This window comes from Pempheris klunzingeri, chromosome 3 (assembly GCF_042242105.1).
Source record: "Pempheris klunzingeri isolate RE-2024b chromosome 3, fPemKlu1.hap1, whole genome shotgun sequence".
Taxonomy (NCBI): Eukaryota; Metazoa; Chordata; class Actinopteri; order Acropomatiformes; family Pempheridae; genus Pempheris; species Pempheris klunzingeri.
The window spans coordinates 18,258,627-18,279,337 of record NC_092014.1 but is presented as its reverse complement, the minus strand read 5'-3'; the positions used below and the strand labels follow the sequence as shown (position 1 = coordinate 18,279,337).

The following is a 20,711-nucleotide window of genomic DNA, read 5'->3' as shown; positions in this document are numbered from 1 at the left end:
GGTGTGTATTTAATAGCCAGTTTGTGGTAATTTAGTCTGGGTGAGCAGCAAGGAAGTACAGTGTAGTCTTTGTTCTCACCTAAATTTAAGGTGTCAGAGGAAGTCATAAACGTGCTCACAAATGAGACGTCTTTCACCGTTAAATTTAACATTGAGGTACAATCTATAATTGATTTACAAGATGTTTGTGCTGTAGTGTGCTCATGAGCACTAGACAATGTTGCCATCTTTCCCCAACAACATGTCAAGTGTTCTGAAATGTGCATGCACATGATTTTATTTCAAGACTGTCGATCTCCAGCATTGACTTTGTGTTTATCAAAGTTCATTAGAAGTGTTGCTGTTATTGGATTTACAGTAGTTACAGTGTTTGTTGTAATTGTTTGTTTGCTCTATTAGGAACGGAGACCACCATGGCCACATCTGGAGGGCACACTTTCCAGATTACGGGAACCTCGGTGGGTGGAAAGGTAGTGACCACCAAGCTGCCGCTGCCGGCCAACAGCAAGATCGTCACAGTCAATGTGCCAACTTCACAAGGAGGTACGGCAGGTTTTAATAAGACACCTTGGAGGCAGATGGACAGCCCAAGTTACATTTATTCAGTGTAGCAGTGTAGACATTTCCTCTTTCCGTCCACCACCATTTCGGAGTGTATGCTTGTTTGTGTTTTGATTGCTCCACCTCAGAACCACAGCTGAGACGTTTCAAATGTGTCAAAGGAGCCAAATTAGGTCTGGCTCGTTAATTGAAAGCTATTGTAAGCAATTTAACGTGCCAACCACGCAGGACTGAGTCTGCCTTCACTCATTTTAAATGTTAGTGCCAGCTACAGCAGCCCCAAATATTTTGAAGTCTACAAATTAGATACAAATTAGACATTCCTCTGTTTTTGATTACCACTGTTAGTGAGCCAAGTACACAAGAAGGCAGTCATTTTTAAAGGCCCACAAGGGCTTGAGTTTAGACTGTAAAGATAGATGAAATGTCCTGGGTACGGGCTTGGCCACAACGCGCTGGTGACGCCATTTAGAGCCAGACTCTTCACTGTAGTGATCAGGGCTTGGGCCACTCTATCGAGGTGCCCAATTCAGTTGCAGTTTAGGATTAGCTGTCAATCATGATGTCACACCCCCTTTATATAGCATCAAATAACAAATTAAAACCATACCTTAAAACCAGCCAACTTAATAGAGAAATGAACACTTAAAATGACAGACACCATCTTTGGGGAATATTTATTTGACATGTACTTTTTTAGTTGGCCCATGGGGGTGGTGGGGTTTTTGACCTGTACTGCACCCAACCAACAGGGTGCTTGAAATGGTTTGGTTTTACTTTTGAGGAGCTGTCAAGTTGTCCATCTTTATATACAGTGTATGGGCCCCAGTGTTCAGATGCTGGTTGCAAGTAAACACGCTGGCACTTGCCTCTCTGAATCTGTCAGACAGCTGTCACAGTTAGTTTTTCCATGGTTCTCATGCAGCCATGTTTTGCTTGCCTCAAATTGAAAAGACAAATTGTACACTACCGGCCCAGCAACATACAGCAGACTGGTAGAACATGGTGAACATTTAAAGAGACAGATATTTCTCTCAGGAGTTGGTAGTGACCAAAAACAGAGATAATAGGAGACAAATGGACTCCAAATGTAGATGCTGGAGAGCATACTACAGATGTTTAGCTGAGCTTAGTTAAGTCCAACTATGATAGTGTGCATGTGCTCCAAATAAGCTTTTTTGGTTGTACACGTGTAAAAGGTGTTACCAGAAGCAGCCAGTCACTCACTGTGTTTTGTGCTACTGTGGCAGCCAACCCCATCGTGGTGCCCACTGTGTGCCCAACCTCATGAGTCAGCGGCTTAGTTTGGTGTGGCACATCATGTCTGGTTGTGTGCGGCAGCATGGTAATCTAATGGAAAGCTGTTATTTTGGTTGGATTGTTTTTGGGATGGTAGGCTTGTGTAGTCTGAGGTTCTAAATCCAGACAGCAGATTCAGGATTGTGCTATCTTAGGTTAGGTGCGTTTCAACTTTTTGAAATGTCAATATTGACACTGTGGATGGGGCCACGGTTTGTACTGAGCACCACCTGGCCTGTCTGTGGTCCTGTCAAATTATTGGATGATGGATATTTCTCAACACTCAGTAGAGGTGGTCCGTCATGTTGACATGCTCCATTAAAGCTGTTGACATCTCTCGTGTTGGCTATGTAGGTCAGGTTCAGCGTACCTGCCCTTACACCTGACAAAATCAATTACTTGACTACATGCTGTATATGCTAGATGTATTTTTAAAAGTAAAATATCTAGCTAAAAATATGCCTCAAGAAAAATGACAACATAGTGTTGGAAAGGTTCATCTGGAGATTAATCAATTTAATAAGTTGTATCCCCATTTCTCCCATCTGATATAGATTCTTTTTTTTCTTTAACAGTTTTAAACTCTTTTAACAACCGTAAAAATAACAGAGAATGTGGGGAAAAAAACAACCAAAGAAATCTTAATTTTCAAACATGATGCAATGATGATGCCATTGAAAATAGCATGTATTTTAATTGCACAGCAGAATTCAGTAAATGTAACATTTAAAACAGACCCGCTTCAATAAAGCATAGCCATCACCAGATAAGAAGAATGATATTCACCAACGATACAAAAAAGTGATTTTTCTTACCTTTTTGAAGTCACCATGAAGGAGAAACTAAGTTCAGGTGGAGTGTAACCATTTAATGGACATGTGTATTTATCCAGCATGACTGTTGGACGCCCTGTTTGTTTTGGAAGGGCTTAAGGAAGTAAGGCAGGAAAACAAGTTTACTCTGAGGTCTGCTTCCCAGACAGGTAGCCCTCTATAGCGGGATTCCATTTTTCTTTTTTTCCCTCCGTCTTTTTGAATAAAAGCGTACCTCTCCACACACTGGAGTCCCAACTCCCCGACCTCTCCAAACAGCCAGTCCATAGAGAAGCGTGTTTGATGTGTGTGTGTGTGTGTGTGTGTGTGTATATGACTAGAGCAGCTACTCCCCTGGTCTTACGACTGGGTTTAATGTCCCTGTTTGAAGAGGGAAACCCTTGATGTATAGGTTTACCTGCTTGGTTGCGGTCAAAAAACCACAGCAAGAAGGCAGCAGCAGCAGAGGAAAAAGAGCGACACTCATGGTTTCCATTTCTGCCACCGGCTTCACGTGAGCTCATTAGGGCACAGAGCCTGGTGAACAAATATGAAACGCTCCCTTTGTCAGATTAAAGTTAAAAAAGTAGGATCTGGATTCATGCATAATTTATGAGGGGGGTTCAGGTATGTTGGGGGAAACCCAACTAAGCTTTCAGTGAGCCTTTGAAGATTTTGTTTACCTGCTCAACTAATATTTACCATTGCTGTGATCAAAAGCTGGCCATCTAGCAAGGAGAGAAGCCCACAAATAATGTATTGAGTTTTGCCAATACAGGAGTTCTGGACAACTGCTCACTTGTAACATGTAACCACTGCTTCACATTAGTAATTGTATTAGGGATGTTTGAGCGTTTTAGGATTTTGCTGATGGATGCGTTTGATGTTGTAAAAGGGAGGTATTTCACAAATGGACATCTTCTCTCTAAGCTTACAAACAATCCCGAATACGTCCTAACTTTTGAACTTAAACCCTACATAAACTGTCCCCTGCTTGAAGCAGTTCTCTTTTGTTCTTACTTAAATAGAACTGTGTCATCACTTAAAGAATTTCGCCTCGTCCCTCTCTCATCCTTCCACCAGTTATTATTATGCTTCTACTGATTATTAGATTTGACAAACATGTTCTCTCACTCTGCCATCTGTTTCTTTTCTCTGCAGGTGTGGTTCAGCAGAAAGTGTTGGGTATCATCCCATCCAGCACAGCGGGCGGTGCTCAGACCTACACCACATTCCAGCCTCGCACAACCACCCTCAACATCAGGCCCAACACCCCAGGCTCCCAGCAGCAGGTACATATCTGCCTTCTCCCTGCTCTGATGTAGCCATAGGGGTGTTTGTATTGAAGCAATTTGTGGTCACAACTGTAGTCTTTGTATAAGATGCTGGCTTTGAGACATTTAGCATCTTTGTGAAAATGTGCCTCTAGGTTCTGGCAGCTGGTGGTCAGATCCGTCCAGGAATGACGGTCATCCGAACTCCGATCCAGCAGACAGGACCAATGGGAAAGACAATACTGCGAACACCCCTCGTGGTCCAGCAAGGTAATGCTAAAATTGAAGTGTACACTCTTCAGCCAGAGTGAGCGGACTGGTGACCCTTAATGTCTCCATGTGTGAACATCTGGTTAAATGTGCCGTCTTTATACACCTTTATTTTCCAGGTCAGGGTGGACAACAAGTAGTGACGCAGATCATTCGTGGCCAGGCAGTTTCCACGGCAATATCTGGCGCCAGCCCGGTCGCCACAGTCACTGGCCAGGGGGCAGCCAGCCCCACCACAGCAGGACAGGCAACACCACCCGGCACCCCACGGGCCCAGGGGCAAGGCCAGGTTAAACTCACCCTTGCACAGCTCACTCAGCTCACACAGGTTAGTGAGGGAGAGACCCAAACCTGCAGGATGTCCTGTGTCACCCTGTGTGAAGGGTTTAAAATTAATGCAGCCTCTTTGCCAAAATGATTTAAAATAAGGGCTACCATGGTCTGTAACGTTTTAGACAAATGATTTAAGTCTATTGGTTATACACGCCCTTTGGGACAGTTTTAATATTGAACAATAATATTTTACCTTGGCCCATTAACATATTTTCTCTTTACATTTTTTCTTTGATTACAATAAGAGGAAAAAGACATTGAGATGGTAAAATATACAGATTCATCAACTGTGTTATTGGAGGTTTTATTTTAGCTTCATTATCAAAGGATGATGATAAAGTGTGCAGACACTCACTCACGTCTCCATGGAAATGGAAATGTATGAGCTTAACCTTAAAATGTCGATCTACTTAATTCAGTGTAAAATTTGACTAAATGTGCTTTTAATGGTATCATCTGTCTTCTCGCAAGTTAGTTTTTGTATTTGTTACAACCACACACAACAGTTCATGACCCAGCTAGTGTTCTCTAAGAAGATGAAAGATGTGGTGGGTTGAAATAAGTGTACGATGTGTTGAGCGACCCTCCTCTGTTTACACAGGAAGTAAGTAAAATTGGTTTGAAACGCAGAAGATTTTCACCAATTGGTTGACAAGGTTATAGATTTTGTAGAAAACGGGATTGCTAGAATAAATTCATGCTGAACATTCACAACCTTTCACCACAGGCAGTTCATTTTGGATTAGGCTGGACTACAGAGTGTGATTGACCTTCTAACAAACCTTCCCCTCTCCTCTCTGCTCCCTGTAGAAGCAGCAGGCGGCGTCAGGCGTGGATCGGCAGGCTGGTGTCAGTGGTACCCAACAAGCTCTGACGGTGATGGTTCAAGGTCAGGGCCAGACCACCGGTCAGCTGCAGGTCATACCTCAAGGCGTCACCGTCATCCCAGGACCTGGCCAGCAGCTCATGCAGGCAGCACTTCCCAACGGCCAGGTTCAGCGCTTCCTCTTCACCCCCTTGGCCTCAGCTGCCACACCCACATCAAACACAGGTATGATAAGAAACAAGCATGGACGTCACTCAATGCAATGTCTTTGGTCACTGTATTCTTTTTTTCTATTTGATAAATCCTAAAAACTGTAAATAAATACTCTAATGCGTTGAGTTGTCTTCATGTCTTCGCACAGTTAGGATATGTGCAGATGTATTTTAGGTTTTAAAGGTTTGCCATCATTATGATGACACACTCCTGCTCATCTCTGACCGTCTCTCCCCCTCTATCTCCAGCCACCACAGTTCCCGGCCAGCCCAACTCCACCTCCACCAAAACCCCAGCCCAGCCCGCCCAGCAGGCTGCTGCCCCCGTCCAGGCAGGGGCGACTCCCCTGGCCACCACAAGCTCCCCTTCGTCAGCCACCCCGCAGGGCCAGTTACCCCCACAGACGCAGGCTCACATGCCCATCCAGTCTCCCACCTCGCTGCAGGTGAAGGCGCAGGGAGGAACTGCTCAGCTGCAGCTGCAGCAGACGCCTCAGCTCATCAGCGTGTCTGGACTACAGCAGCAGGTACAGGTACGATTAGCAGAGAGACATTGTGATCGAGAGCCATAACCTCACTGCAAATGCTAAAACAGCTGCAGTTCAGATGACCTTTAAAACTGCTCAGGTGAAGCTATGTGGTGCTCAGCAGTAGGAAACTTAACTGTTTTTGGCAAAACGTGTAAATGTAAGTAATTCTCATTAAAAACAAATGAATGGCTCAGCATTCTCAAACTGGAGGTAATATAGTGAACTGCTAATTTAATCTAACCAGCCCTGTTAACTCTAAATTCAGGGTGTCTGTACTGTTGCCGACAGTGTAATTTAACTAATCTAAATAAAAGTTTATATACATGTATAAAGTCCTGGTTTTCTTTTCAGCTTTGTTAAATCTGGGTACCTTATGTGTTGTGACTGCAGGTGTTGGCCCAGCTTCAGGCCCAGCAGGGTGGAGGCTCTCTGCCACAGCACATCAAACTGCAGCTTCCTATCCAGATACAACAGACGGGGACCACCTCAGCTCAGGGAGGACAGGTGATGCAGCAAGCCTGCTAAACCAGAGCCTAACTTATCTTACATACAGTATTTAGGACCTTGCTAAGGGGTTTTGATCCTATTGAAATCAGAGGAAAACCTACTCAGCTCATAAACCATTGAAGAGTAAAATATTAATTCATTGTAGCTTTTCTCATTCCTCACGTTGAACAGTTTCCTCTTTAATTGGCAGCTTTCTTGGCTGCTGTTTGGCAAACAACAAAGCTAGAATGTACTAATTTGGTTATTAGTGGATTGATCAGCACTGCTTCACCCATTTAGACATTAGTGTATTCCAAATTGTTTACCTTATCACACCATGCTGTCTACACAGGTTGGGAACGTAGTGACCATCCAGGCAGCTTCTGTCCAAGAGCAGCTGCAGAGGATCCAGCAGCTCAGAGAACAGCAACAGCAGAAGAAGAGACAAGCCGCAGAGGCCAAGAGAGAGCAAGCCCTCAATGCAGCCAGCCAGAGCGACATCATTCAGAAGCAGGTGTGTATGCCAGCGTGCTCGGGAACCCGTCGCAGGCCAGGTCATCCATTTACGTCCAGGGCTGCTTCTCTCCCTGCCGTCAGTACATAAACAGCCACCATCGTCCAACCCTCTACTAAGACTGGATTTATTTTTGCAGCTCAGGCCTCGTCTCTGTTTGTTGGGCTTAATACTTCTACTTCTGTGTGTTTTCACCTGTCTCCATGTGTATTTGACACACTCTACTATACTCTGGTCTGGTCAAATTTAATAATGATCCATCTCTTTAGATATATGTGGTACATGTTAAACATTACTAAAGTCACAAAGGGTCTAATTAATAAATATTAAATATAAATATATTCAAATTCAAATGTGGTCTTTCTGCTTCAGTGTAGCCATTTCCTGTCAAACTTAATATCTTTTCTGTTGTTAAACATGTGGTTTGTTCTGGCATCTTCAGGTGGTGATGAAACAAAATGCTGTAATCGAGCACCTGAAGCAGAAGAAGACGATGACGCCTGCAGAGAGAGAAGAAAATCAGAGGTTTGTGTGAAAATGTTGTACGTAGTGAGAGATTTATATTGACGTGTTCGGGGTCACCAAAGGGATTTTCCAATAAATCAGACTGAACGAACTGTGGCAACATGTTTTTGAAACAACATAAGCACCATAGAAATGGAAACGATAGCAGCACAGAAATCATGTTTAGGGCCATTACCAGTGGGGACCGCTCCTCTTGTTTGAGTTGATGCCTTTTTACGTGTCCATGTTCTTATAATATGGAACATTGTCAATTAGGCGGTCCAAACGCTATCCTCTCCTCTCTCCGTTTGACTTTTGTCGAACACCACGTTGGGAGGTATTACACAGCACGGGAACTTTTTGGGTGTGTAACCACCAACAGCTGCATGTACTCACTGTGACCCTACAAGCAAGAACACAAAGACAAACCCTCTTATAAATGAGAGGAGTTGTAAGATAAAATCACGCAAGGCCCTTTCATCCTTTTAGTACTCTGATTTATGGGGATGTAGCAGGTTTAAGCTTCACTAAACATTAAAAAAATCTGCTTGATTTTTGATAAAATAATTGAGATCAAATATTATATTTTTTTCATTACCTGACTGTATAAAGTGGGTAGGAAATTAAGTAGCCTTGCTTTCATTAACAATGTCACATACACTGCTCTTCATATTGGATGTCTGGTGATCTCAGGTACCGATAGTGACAGTGCAGTGTTTTTTTAAGAGCTGAACTGTTTTCACTAGTTATTACTCGACTTTTACCTTGAAAATGTTATTCTGCCAGCAGAGCTAGGAATAAGGCAACTATAAAAATAAATAAGTAAAATGAGATTCAATGCTTTTCTCCTTCCCTCCTGTTTTATATGCTGTGGATAGATTATACTCTGACCTATAGTTGACCCTGACAACCATGTGTTTATGTCCACAGACGGTGTGTCAACACTGTGCCCATTCACACAAACCTGAAATACCAAACCCAGACTACCGTGACATCACTGCAGCAGCTCTGTCTCTTGTCTGTCTCTGCTTATTTTTCATCCTTTTTCCATTTCTTCATGTCATCCTTTTCTCTCACTTTTCCCTCAAAACACGACTGTCAGTACTAACCTCGAACTCTGACTTCAGTTTGCGTGTGTTTTTGTGTGTCTTCTTTCATTAGTCACCCCCATCTTTTGCACTGCATTAGCTGCGTGTACCACAGTGTACACGCTGTAGGAACCCTGGCCCATCTTCGACCTCAGCGGACATGAATGTGTTTGCGGGTTATTCACACAAACGTGCACTTTGGCGCTGAGCATGAACCCACAATTTTCGATCTTAGTTGCGAATGTTAGCAAACACAAGTGAACATACTGGGGAGACGGGGTCATAAATTATCTTGATTTATTGTAATATACAAGCACTCAATTTTGACAAAAGCTTTGCAGGTTCTATGGTGTCTCCTAAGGTTGTTTTCCTTCATCAGTTCTTAATATATCTTGTACTTCCTTTTGATTTGCAGGAAGTCATGTCATTACACAGTATAGGACCCTAACCACGACCCTGATTCCCCATGTGCATTTTAATTTACGTCTATGACCTTTCTTCCTCCCTTTCCCATGTTTTTAGCATAGTGTGCTTCCCAGCCATCCTCTATCTGCTCATCTCTCACCATACCTCTCTTCCAGTCCTCAGCTCCACTCCCCTGCTACTGAAGCACAGTCTCCTACAAATAAACACTGGACAACCAAATGACCCTCTAACATCTGTAAGACACGCGGCCCAGTAACGCAACTTTTCTCACTACTTGGTTCTCACAGCGAAGACGACACATCTGCATCGTGTTTAGGAAGTAGCCATGTCAGGATTTCAAAAGGCTTTGTTGTTTGATAGCGTGATTGGTCTGTTAAGTGATGCAGAAAGTGTTCACTCATCGGTTTTAAGAAGCTACAACCATCTACCCCCAAAGCAAACAGTTTGGTTTTCCAAGATTTTATTTTATTTTTTTAGTTTTAGCTCTTCTCCGGTAGTTCACAGCACAGAAAGGAAATATTCAGAGCCAGATAAGGATGGGACACAGGTTCAGGACTTTGTAGTTGCATGGCTTACACAACTTAGCCACCAGAATGCCTCAAGGACTTGAGAGAAATGCTTTCATTGTTCATTGACTCGCACTTCCATTTCTCACACGTGGAAACTTAGAAAGTTATATTTCTGAAGAAGCCAATAGTCGTGCAGGTTGTACTTTCAGAAACATTGAAGCATTGTTTGGATTAATACTCCACTCCTGCCCACTGGTGTCAGAGGGATAACTTTCTTCCTCTGTGACTTTGACTGTACTGACTTTCTGAATTCAAGATTCAGATATGTGATAATACTTTCCCTCTCGCTCTTTTATCCTTCTTCTCTCTCAGCAGGAGTGTTATGTGTTTTGTTTTGTTTTTTTTTTAATGCAAAATACCCTGAATGGGCCACAGCCCTATTTCACATGGGCCTTCATTAGATATAGTAGGGCTGTTTCTTGAACAGTGCTCAAGGCTATGCATTTTTCTGTCTACATTATACTGTACGTTACTATTATATATAATATGCCTCTGTGATCCTCATTGACTTTTAAAAGGTCAGGAAATGTAAGTCTGTAATTAATACCTTTCCATCTTTCCTTCACTGGTCTTCCCAGGATGATCGTATGCAATCAGGTGATGAAGTATATCCTGGACCGGATAGACAAGGATGAGCGACAGGCGGCCAAGAGGAGGAAGAAGGAGGAGGTGGTGGAGGCGAAGAGGAGGTTGGCGAATGCTAGCAAGCTCTCCTCGCTCCTATACCGGCACAAAGAGAGCCTCAAGATGGAGATCCTGAAGAAGCGGGCACTTCTTGACAAGGAGCTGCAGCTAGAGGCCCAGGTATGAAGGGAGATAAGGACAGAAGAAAAGTTAGAAAAAAAGATCCAATATGTACATTTTCAAAAAAAGGAGGTACATAGAAATGAGAAAATGGCCCTCAGAAATGTGTAAAGCTTTACACACTCGGCTTGAAGTTTAAAAGATAATTATGAACGATGTAACAAACGGCTTTGGAAACGCCGTTAACCCTTAAAAACATTATTGAACAGCAACATCAATCTGAATTCAGCTTATAAAGGTGCTCTCTACCCATTTTAACCCCATCTGTCCTCACATTACCCTCCTCAGGAGGAGCTGAAGAGGGACCTGTTGCGGATGAGGAGGGAGAAGGAGAGGGCTCAGGCAGCAGCTCAGCAGGCTGCCCAGGCAGCTGCCGCAGCCGCCGCTGCCGCCCACAACCAGCAGCAACATACTCTGGCGCACACACACGGCATCAGCTCTCAGCACCACGTCACCATGGCCGTCACCTCCACACACAAGAGGAAACGGGAGGAGGAGAGAGAAGCTGCGACATCAGCTAAGTCCAAGAAAAAGAAGATGATCTTGACGACGAACACCAAGGAGAGCAAGAAAGACACCAAGCTCTACTGCATCTGCAAGACGCCCTACGATGAGACAAAGTATGATGATGCTCACTTGAATTTTTATTACCCAGCATAGTAGTAGACACAGTAAACCACCATTTTAATGCAGAATTCTCAAAGAAAGAAAAGAAACACAAATCAAATGTCCAGTTTGACTGGAACTTTTCCATCAACCTTCGCACGAACTCAGAAACTTAACCTGCATTTCAGCTGCAGAAATGTAGCTCCTGTTTAGGTTACAACCTCCCAAAAAGTCTGAGGTCCTGATGTTGTGCTTTCCAATGGACCAGAAACTGTAAGTGTAGAGTTTACACTGCTGAACTTTGCTGACTGGTCAAACAGACTGCAGCAACAAGCGCAGAGCATTCATTCAGTCTGAAAGCACTGCTTGTAGAATCAATATTAGGACGAGGGATGGAATTTCATTTAAAGTTTCTGATGTTTGGACGTCAGTTATGTTGCCGGCTTCTTGACCAGTAAAACAAAACAAAAAGAACCCAACACTTAAACCTATTTGCTAATTGTATCAATGTGGTCATGTACTAAATCTGAAAAACAACCCAAAAAAATAACCACAGCAAATCCTTACAACTTGCCATCTTGCCTGCCTACTTTTTCACCATTTTAATTTTCTAACATCTACACAGTTAATACTTCTCTGTGGTTTTTCCACATCAAATCTTTGAAATATTTGCTGCTCTGATATCAGAAGTCAGTGGACCTGATGCCGCTCTCACAGGCCCGTCATAGTCTTTAAAATGCAAGATGATATGCAGAGTTTTTCCTAAACAAAGATAATTACAGGCACAGATCAAACTTGATTTTAAACTTTGAAACTTTAAACGGACAACCTCATTTTATAAACACATCACCATTTGGCACGTTTGGTATATTTATTGATATACTGTGAATATTTCTCCCACCGTCTTTGTATCCTTTTTCTCTCTATAGGTTCTACATTGGCTGTGACCTGTGTACCAACTGGTATCATGGAGACTGTGTGGGCATCACGGAGAAGGAGGCCAAGAAGATGGACGACTACATCTGTGTGGAGTGTAAACGGGGCCAGGAAGGCACCACAGAGGAGCTGTACTGCATCTGTCAGACGCCATACGACGAGTCCCAGTAAGAAACTGAAGGAATATTATGTGTGTGTGTGTATATGAGTACGTTTTGGTGCCTCACTCTGCTTCTGTTGGTACATGTACATTTGATATCATTAATATTTCAGCAAACACTTTTCCTAAAACATCAATAAGGAAGCAATAATGGGAAGATGTAGATGTCTCTACGAGATCCTGCCAGCAGTAACCAAACACTTAAGTTGTGCCACAAGTTAATCCGATTATAAAACAGAGCAGACTGACTGTGAAAAGCAGCAATTGCCATCTCTACTCTGTTAATCAGCGATAATATTTTCTTATTTCAATTCTAATTATTGTGATTATAAAGCACATTGAAATACATTTAAATACAACGCAAAGGCCCCTATATCATAAGGTCATGTAACTACTTCCTGCTTTCCCAGGTTCTACATCGGCTGTGACCGCTGTCAGAACTGGTACCACGGTCGCTGTGTGGGCATCCTGCAGAGCGAAGCCAACCACATCGACGAATACGTGTGCCCACAATGTCAGTCGACAGAGGACGCCATGACGGTCTTTACGCCGCTCACAGACAAGGACTACGAGGGCCTGCGGAGAACTCTGCGTTCCTTACAGGTAAACAGCAGATTTAGTGCACCTGAGAAAACACATGTGCCTACAGTGTACTGTATACAGTGATGTAGAGGTGAGTAAAATGTTAGTACCACGGATTACCAAGCATCCCAGGTGTAGAATATTACCGCAAGAAAAAGGATCTGTGATATTTTGATTAGATTATACACTGATAAAATTAAATATAGTAAAACTAAACAGAATTTTGGGGAAGTTTATTCTCTATAACACTAATGCACATTTACTGTACGGGTACAGTTACACTCCAGGCAGTAGCTGCAGCAGCATTGTAGTAGTACTGTTTTTTGTTTTGTTTTTTTACAAGCGACAGAGCGAATACTGACACGGCTCGTCGTCGGCCCACTACAGTATAAGAGCAGCAAACAAAAGTCCTCTGTGTCCGTCTTATCTGATGGGTTTGGCTCCCCACAGCTCTACTTGGACAGCTGCCTGGCCTCAACATTTTTTCTAGCTTCCCTCTCTTTTCTCTTCCTCCTCCTACCTCTTTTCTTCGGATTTTCTCCTCCTCTGTGTCTGCGTCTGTGTGTGTGTGTGTGTGTGTGTGTGTGTGTGAGAGAGAGAGAGAGAGGGAGAAGTGGGGAAGAGAGCAAAAGAGAACATCTGTGTTGACCCACCTGCTTCCAGTGTCATTTCCATGGTGCTGTTTGTTTTTCTTCATTGGTTTCAGCTTTCTCATGTGTCTTGTCTTTCTCTTTATCCCTCCCTCTCGGCCCCTCCCGTCTCCGCAGGCACATAAAATGGCATGGCCGTTCCTGGAGCCAGTGGACACAAACGATGCCCCGGACTACTACAGGGTTATTAAGGAACCAATGGGTGAGTGGAGGAAATGTGTAAAAGATTTGTGCGCCTAACACACACAAAGACAATAGTGAATAGTGATTACAAGGTTAGTACTTGAATGTTTCCGAGCTATTTCAACAGTATTTAGGAATTAGCCTCCAGTCCCATTTAGGCGGCTGCCTCTCTGGACCCAAGTCTTTTCTGTGGTCTTCATGACAATGAGTGTCTGCATTTGGGCGCATAGTCAGCAGATTAAGTATTCTCAAATTTTCTGCATTCCCCAGTAATATTTTGTATCATCAGTGACTAGCAGCTTTTGTTCTAATAAAAAGAATATGAATGGGGAAAATTAAATGCAAAAATGTGCAAGTGTTCTAAATAATATATTAACAAATAATAAAAACCATTTGAAAAAAATAATAAGTATCAACAAGCAAAGTGAGCAGAACTGCTTTTCAATTTCACTGACATTTTGCGAGAAATTCGTTGTTTTCCTCTCTTTTGTATCGTTAATTGAACATCTTGGGGTGTCGCCTGTCCCTTTGGGATTCTGGAAATTGTAATAACATTTTTCACTATTTTCTGACATTTTGAATTGTCATATTGATTGATATGAATTGATTGAAGTAATAAAATGAATTTGCAGCCCCAGATTATATCTTACAAAATGACTAAAGGACACGATATGAAACATGGGAAACTTATTAAACTTATTTTCTGACTGCAGAGCTCTTCAAAGTTTAAACTTCATATACATTTTGTGGATTTGCACACATTTATTGTTGCACTCTGTGGCTCCATTATGCATGAAAATGCGTGAATCAGCAAATACCCATTACTAAATTACTAAAGCTGGGATTGAAGCAATCCCTGTTCAGACAGTAAACAGACAGCCGCAGCAGTGCTGTTTTCATTTGATAATTGCTTTAGGCAACTCTGAAGCTGCAGCTCCTTACTGGAAGTAACACCCAGTCTCTATATCTTAAACATTAAAACACAGTCACCAGGAGGCCCGCAGGGAGGAAGCCCTCCAACTCAGATCAAACCGGCCATGTAAATGGGGACTTACGTCAACAGGGCCTTTTTGAACTTCCACACAAACAAACCGTTAATGAGCCGGTCCGGGTCTGCCGGGCTCCCTGTGGAAAGGGACCAGCTCCACACTTAGCTCCTGTTGGCCGGTCCTGGAAACTCTAGTCCTCCCTTCCACCGCAAGAAAAAGACCTTGTTGGTTTTCAGAAAATAAAAAAAAGGAGCATTTGGCTGCTGTAGCTGCAGCCGTTGGTAGTTTTTGGAGGGTTTTGAGATGAAATCTGATGACTGAGAAGAAGGAGGTCTTTGATATTGACCAGGAGGTTTGTAAGCCCATGGCCAGCTGGGTGGGGGTTAAGGAGGTTAAGAGTCGGATATGTTTGTTTAAAACGCAGCCCCGGGGACGCCGTGCAGAGCGAACCACCGGCAGCAGCAGATTATATGAAGGCTCTGCTGTTGCCAGTTAGCTTCTTCGCTAACTCAAGCTTTTTTTTTTTTTTTTGTTAATTCAGTTTCTAACTTGATTTAACCAGGTTAGCAACGCTGGAAGCTTCCTTTTTAAAGGGAGACTTGGAAGCACGTATTTAACACCATTTAACACAGATAATGGCGCTCTCCTCAGGAATGACAAATCGGTCAGATCTCAGTAACTGATCTGGAAGGCTGAGAAGGTCGAGGTTAAAGCTGGCAGAGGTTTTGGATTTTTGCTGTCAAATATAAAGTGATGAACTGTGCTCTCAGGAAACATATTTGAATGCCTGTCAAACACATGCCACATAAGCTGCAATTACTTTAGAGCAGACATGCTGATTTGTGGAACAAAGTCGATTAGGAAAGCCAGATATCTATCTTCTGCTTCCGCATATGTGATGTTTGTCTCTGGCAAGAGTTCCCAATTAAATTTGTTGGGTTTTTATTCCTTTCTGTTACATACTCTACATACAATCATTAACCAAAAATATTTTTTAAATTCCCCTCTCTTAGACCTTTCCACCATGGAGGAGAGGTTACAGAAGCGCGAGTACGTCAAGCTGACAGAGTTTGTGGCGGACATGACCAAAATCTTCGACAACTGCCGCTATTACAACCCCAGTGACTCGCCCTTCTACCAGTGTGCCGAGGTTCTGGAGAATTTCTTCGTCCAGAAACTCAAAGGGTTCAAAGCCAGCAGGTAAGACGAGGATAATGATGGTGATCAGCACGGGTGAGCAAACTCAAAATGGCAGCAGGTGACTCTGAGGAAAGGGGGACAGTTTACGGCTCAGAGTCAGCAAGCACCCACCCTGCTGAATGAAGTGTCCTTAAGACACCCTGGAGGTTGGGTAGACACAGGTTTTCTCCAATGAGAGCAATAGAATTTCACTTCTCATGGAAACATGCATGCCGGATGCTCGTGGAGTTCATTGACTCCTCCTCCTCTTTGATTCTGTGGATCAGCATCTTGTGTTTCCTCTAAACATTGAAATCATTGTTTGTTTTGTCTTTTTTATGGACCATTACTGAAAGCTCATATAGCCAGCGGGTTGTCCTCTGTCTCTGAAACAAGTCAGCATAAAACACTGGCATTGATTAATCAAGTACAGTGTAACATTTTAAGAATGATATATAATATTTTGTACCATTTTAAAAGCCTGATTTGTTTCGGGCACTGCAAGGGATGCATGACTTTCCCTGCTTCAGATCGACTGTATGAGCTTTTAGCCACAGTCTTTATCCTCAACAGTTTCATGTTGCTGGTATCTTCATTCAGCCTCCAGTCGGCTGATTTCCAACCATAACAACAGCTTGTGCTAACTGCTTCAGCTTCATGTAATAAAGGTGCAGAGTCATGGAAATGTTCGGACTCAAGCTTTCACCATCAACATTATAAGCTTAAAAAGAATCCGAACTGTATTTCCTCTGAGTCACTTTACAAACCCATTTCAAGCATGTTTTACCCCGTTCCTTTGTGGCCTCGATGCTGTTACTGATGGGCTCAACAAACAGACCCTAGTAGCTCCACTATCCGCTTGTCCTTGGTTGTGCCTCTTGACTCACCTCACTGCATTGGCCTCGCTGTGTGATGTGATGGCTTTGGATGGATGCACACTACAAGGTTTTAGCAACAGGCTGATTTTATGTTTACATGTAACACCTAGTGTCGTTTCTCCGGCTTCGATGTGCTGTAAGTTAATTACTGAAGAACAAGCCGGACATTTCAAAGCAAGTTTAACTGGAGCGAGCGAGTTCTCTGCCTCTTTTTCATCTCAACACACACGTGAAGTTTTCTTTGAGCGTTTCAGCTCTCATGTTGAAATCAGCTCAGTCTGTCTTGTGGTCTGCATCCAGCTTTTAGCGCCTGATGTGCTTCACCCGCGTGTATTTACACCATCCATTCTCTCTCTCTATCTCTCTCTCTCTCTCTCTCTCTCTTTCTCTTGCAGATTGTGATGTCAAACTCCTGGGTGCCGGGGTCACTCTAAAAACAAACAAAAAAAATAATTTGCAATCCCGGACATTGCTGTTTTTACTTGTTTAAAACAGCATTAAAAACTTTGTAAGAAAGTGCATCTATTAAGCCACACTGTAGGTGTGATCCGTTTTTATTTTAGAAGCAAACGAAAGAAAAAAAGTTTCAACGGTCTAATAATGGCAGCCATGTTGGTAACACAAAGCATTCGAGGGAAAATGTATTTTCTTACACTTCTTGCAACAGATGACTGATATTTTGTTTATTTTTTGAGTTGGATATAAAAAAAAAAAATGAAGTCTAGCTTCTCTTTTTTGAGATTAAGTTTTGAAAAAAACAAAAAGCTATTGATTTTGATCGTGAAATCTGACTCTCTCACACACATACACACAGATAACTTATCTTTTAATTTGACAGAGCTGTTGTTTGTCGTCTTGTTCATAACATGCTGCAGCAGAACATTTTTACCTCATTTCTTAGCTGAGAATTTTTTTAAAAACAAGCATGCAACATTTATTAGTTTCTTTTTATTGGCTTACTCATGTATAATGTGCATATTATATCTTTTTGTGAAGGACTATTTTTATGTTCTAAAGGAAATAATGGTAGGATTTGTAAAGATAGATTGGAGAAAAATTTAGTTTAGCTTTCCTGTTCTAAATATGGTGAGCTTGACAGTCTCCAGTTTAATTAAAAAAAAAAAAAAAAAAAAGTCCTTGTATATACACTGTTGGACCGGCATCACATCACACACTTCAATAACATTTCACCAACATGGCTGCTTGGTCTCTGTCAAAGTGGCTGACCCACTGGCATCCAATACATGTTTTTGTTTTGTTTGTTTTTGTTTTTTTTGTATTTCCCCTAGTGCATATTTTTGTCATATTGTAAAGCTTTTAATAAAAAAGGAAACAACAAGAAGTTTTCCAACTGTTTTCTTCCTCCTCTCTTTGCCCGTTTCTGTAGGTCTCATAACAACAAACTACAATCAGCAGCCTCTTAGCTCCCTCCTAAAATCCAAGTGTCAAAAAGACAGGCCTTGTGGTTTCTTCTGAATGATTAATCCCCATGGTCCAAGTCAGACTCAGCTCGCACTGGTGTCACAGCGCCCAGCCTCCAACACCTCCACTGCAGTGCTGAGGGGAGAGAAAAGCCCCTTTTCATCCCAAGTGTCACTGGGACATTATGGCAGAGAGAGAAGTCCCACCTTCAGACCAGGGGCAGGGCAGCCACGCACCCTGTTCCAACCCAACCAGCCAGCCCTACCGGTGCATCACACCCACGAGGAGAAAGATCTAGATGGAGAGAGCAGATGAAGTCGATAAGTTGGCTGGTTGGACGATCAGTCTGCTCTCACAGCAGCAACAGAGATGTGCTGATCCTGTAGCTGATCACTATTTTGGTGTGTCTGATATAGCAAAGTGTCAGCTTTGATCTTACCACCCAGAGGTGCAACTTTAAGTTCATGCTGTCACATTATTATGACAAACATCCCATTAAAGCCTAGCCCCCTGCCTCACATGGAAATGTCCATGAGTAAGAATACGATTTGGCCAGTTTATGCTTCACATGTGGCTAAAAGCAGAAGCATCTCAACCATGTACAGGAGTTTGGAGATTGTATGCATGAAGCAGCATTTTATTGGTGCTGTAGGAACAAACATTGCTCTTTGTCCGCTACTAGGAAAAAATTCACTTTGTTCAGCCAATCTCAGGCACAGCGTCACCCTCCACGTCACTGCTAACTCCACTGCGCCCACTTACTTTGACTGTACCCTCAGGTGTGTAGCCCTGCACGAATCATGAACCAGCCTCATAAAACCCACTTAGTGGCACATCGGATCTGAATGTGTCTGTCAGCGGTGCATTTAACTGTACATTCCCCATCACAGCAACCCCATGCTGAGATGCTCCATTTACGACGGAAGCTAGTTTTCTGAAAAATGGTCAAGAGATGAATTTTTCTGTCGGGAAAACATCACCACATACGGGCGCAGACAGCGCTTGCACAAATAACTGAGGAGGTCTTCAGTGTGGCTTAGGGCTGTGTTACTTTCATGTTAATTGTCAGAGGGAAACACCCAGGACAGACCATCCCACCCACCACATCCTGCCCCTATTCTGACCCTTTTCCATTTTTTGTTCCTCTGTAACACAAGTAAAGAATGCTAACTAGCTCTTTGCTCTTTTAAACTTGACCCTCTCGGAGGAGGTCAAGGACAAGAAGCGAGGGAACGAGACTGTCAGGGTGAAGGGTGAAACGTGTACCAGGCTTCACTTCACTGGCGTACTTCCCTCCATGCACACACCGTCTCGTCAAAGCTCTGTCTCTGTCAGAGTCTGTAAGTCTCTGTCCCCTTATCTATCAGCCACTTCTTCCAGCATATTTCATTGAAGCTGACAGGTTGGCTCACATATGTCTCTCAACTCGCCCTCAAAGCATGGTTAAGTAATTGGATAATGGACTTTTCCACTCAGCATCAACTCAGTTATGTTGCGGTCTGCGGCAGCATGTCTGGGAGTTAACTTTGAGTGGGGACTGGGGAGTCTTTGTACCGTGGGGTTTGTACGTAAATTTTATAGCTGCATTTTTAGCATATTTGGAAACATTTTTGTAATCTGATTATCAGTTTTGTAGGAGGGGAGCAGTCATAAGACACAGCTGAGGTTGTCTTTTAAGTTGTTTTAAAAATCAAGCAAATTTTTTCAGTTTCAGTCATTAAGATTTTTAATTCCTTGTGTGTGTAAGCAGAGTTGAGAGATAATGTAGCTTCTGTCTTCTTTTTTGTGTTTGTGTGTCTGCCACACAAATGTCAGTCAGTTTGTAATCTGATGATGATGATGTGCTTCATCCACTGTTTGTAATCTCTATTGTATATTATGGCTGTCCAAATATGTAGAGATGAAAGATTTTTAGAGCAGTAGAAACTTTTATTTTTCACTCTTTGAACCAGCAACTAAGCCCGGCTGTATATTTTAACTGTCTATTTTTTTCTCTTTGATTGAAGTGAACTCTACATTTAGGTGAAATTGCCCTTTATATTAAAAGTGCTGCATATTGTGAGCAAAAAGGTTTTGAATGGGGTAGAGTGACACAGTTAACTCTTGTAAAGAGTTGTTCTTTTTTTGTAAGAAACCAACCAGTTCAACATAACTTCTATATTGACATTGCATTTCTTGTATTATTTATTCATATCAATGAAAAGTTCTCAGTTTTTGAGTAATGTTGAAGCAACGTAACTGCAGATAAAAAGTACTCTATGTTTTTAACAGATTGTGGCAACTCCGAAGAGATTCTCTTTTGTACTTGATAGGACATTTCATCCTAGGTAATAAAGTAATGTTTTTGGCACCAGTTTTCAAAAGAGTTGTGTTTTCTTTGATTGTCTCTGCTCATTACAGACACACTGGAGAGCAGTTCATCTTACTTACATGCAGGGCCATCAAAGTGTATTACTGTGCATCATATTGAATCTGCAGAGCTCCAAAATCGACAATAAGAGTCTTCAATTGGATTCTGAATTTAACGGGGAGCCAGTTTACTCAGGTATAGATACAGTAGATGTATCAATGTCCCATGAGATCTGTTGGAGGACTTTGTCAAAAACTTAGCAGCAGCA

General features: G+C 42.5%; 1 protein-coding gene across 5 annotated transcripts in view; it reads left to right on the top strand.

Annotated features, from left to right (window-relative positions):
* LOC139199353 (nucleosome-remodeling factor subunit BPTF-like) overlaps nt 1-20,436 on the top strand; it is a 44,935-nt gene extending 24,499 nt beyond the window's left edge. For 2 of the 5 annotated variants that reach the window (XM_070828415.1, XM_070828411.1), the window contains 16 exons: nt 400-543; nt 3,834-3,964; nt 4,102-4,216; nt 4,336-4,544; nt 5,360-5,600; nt 5,837-6,120; nt 6,508-6,621; nt 6,956-7,117; nt 7,560-7,642; nt 10,283-10,508; nt 10,797-11,128; nt 12,044-12,217; nt 12,621-12,813; nt 13,560-13,644; nt 15,628-15,814; nt 18,059-20,436. In XM_070828415.1, coding sequence (XP_070684516.1) covers nt 400-543; nt 3,834-3,964; nt 4,102-4,216; nt 4,336-4,544; nt 5,360-5,600; nt 5,837-6,120; nt 6,508-6,621; nt 6,956-7,117; nt 7,560-7,642; nt 10,283-10,508; nt 10,797-11,128; nt 12,044-12,217; nt 12,621-12,813; nt 13,560-13,644; nt 15,628-15,814; nt 18,059-18,095 — 2,717 coding nt within the window. In that variant the 3' untranslated portion in view covers nt 18,096-20,436. Of the gene's footprint in view, nt 1-399; nt 544-3,833; nt 3,965-4,101; nt 4,217-4,335; nt 4,545-5,359; nt 5,601-5,836; nt 6,121-6,507; nt 6,622-6,955; nt 7,118-7,559; nt 7,643-10,282; nt 10,509-10,796; nt 11,129-12,043; nt 12,218-12,620; nt 12,814-13,559; nt 13,645-15,627; nt 15,815-17,066; nt 18,014-18,058 lie in introns of those variants that run through there. The other 3 variants (XM_070828414.1, XM_070828412.1, XM_070828413.1) reach the window with 3 other exon arrangements.
* Nucleotides 20,437-20,711: the final 275 nt, after the last annotated feature.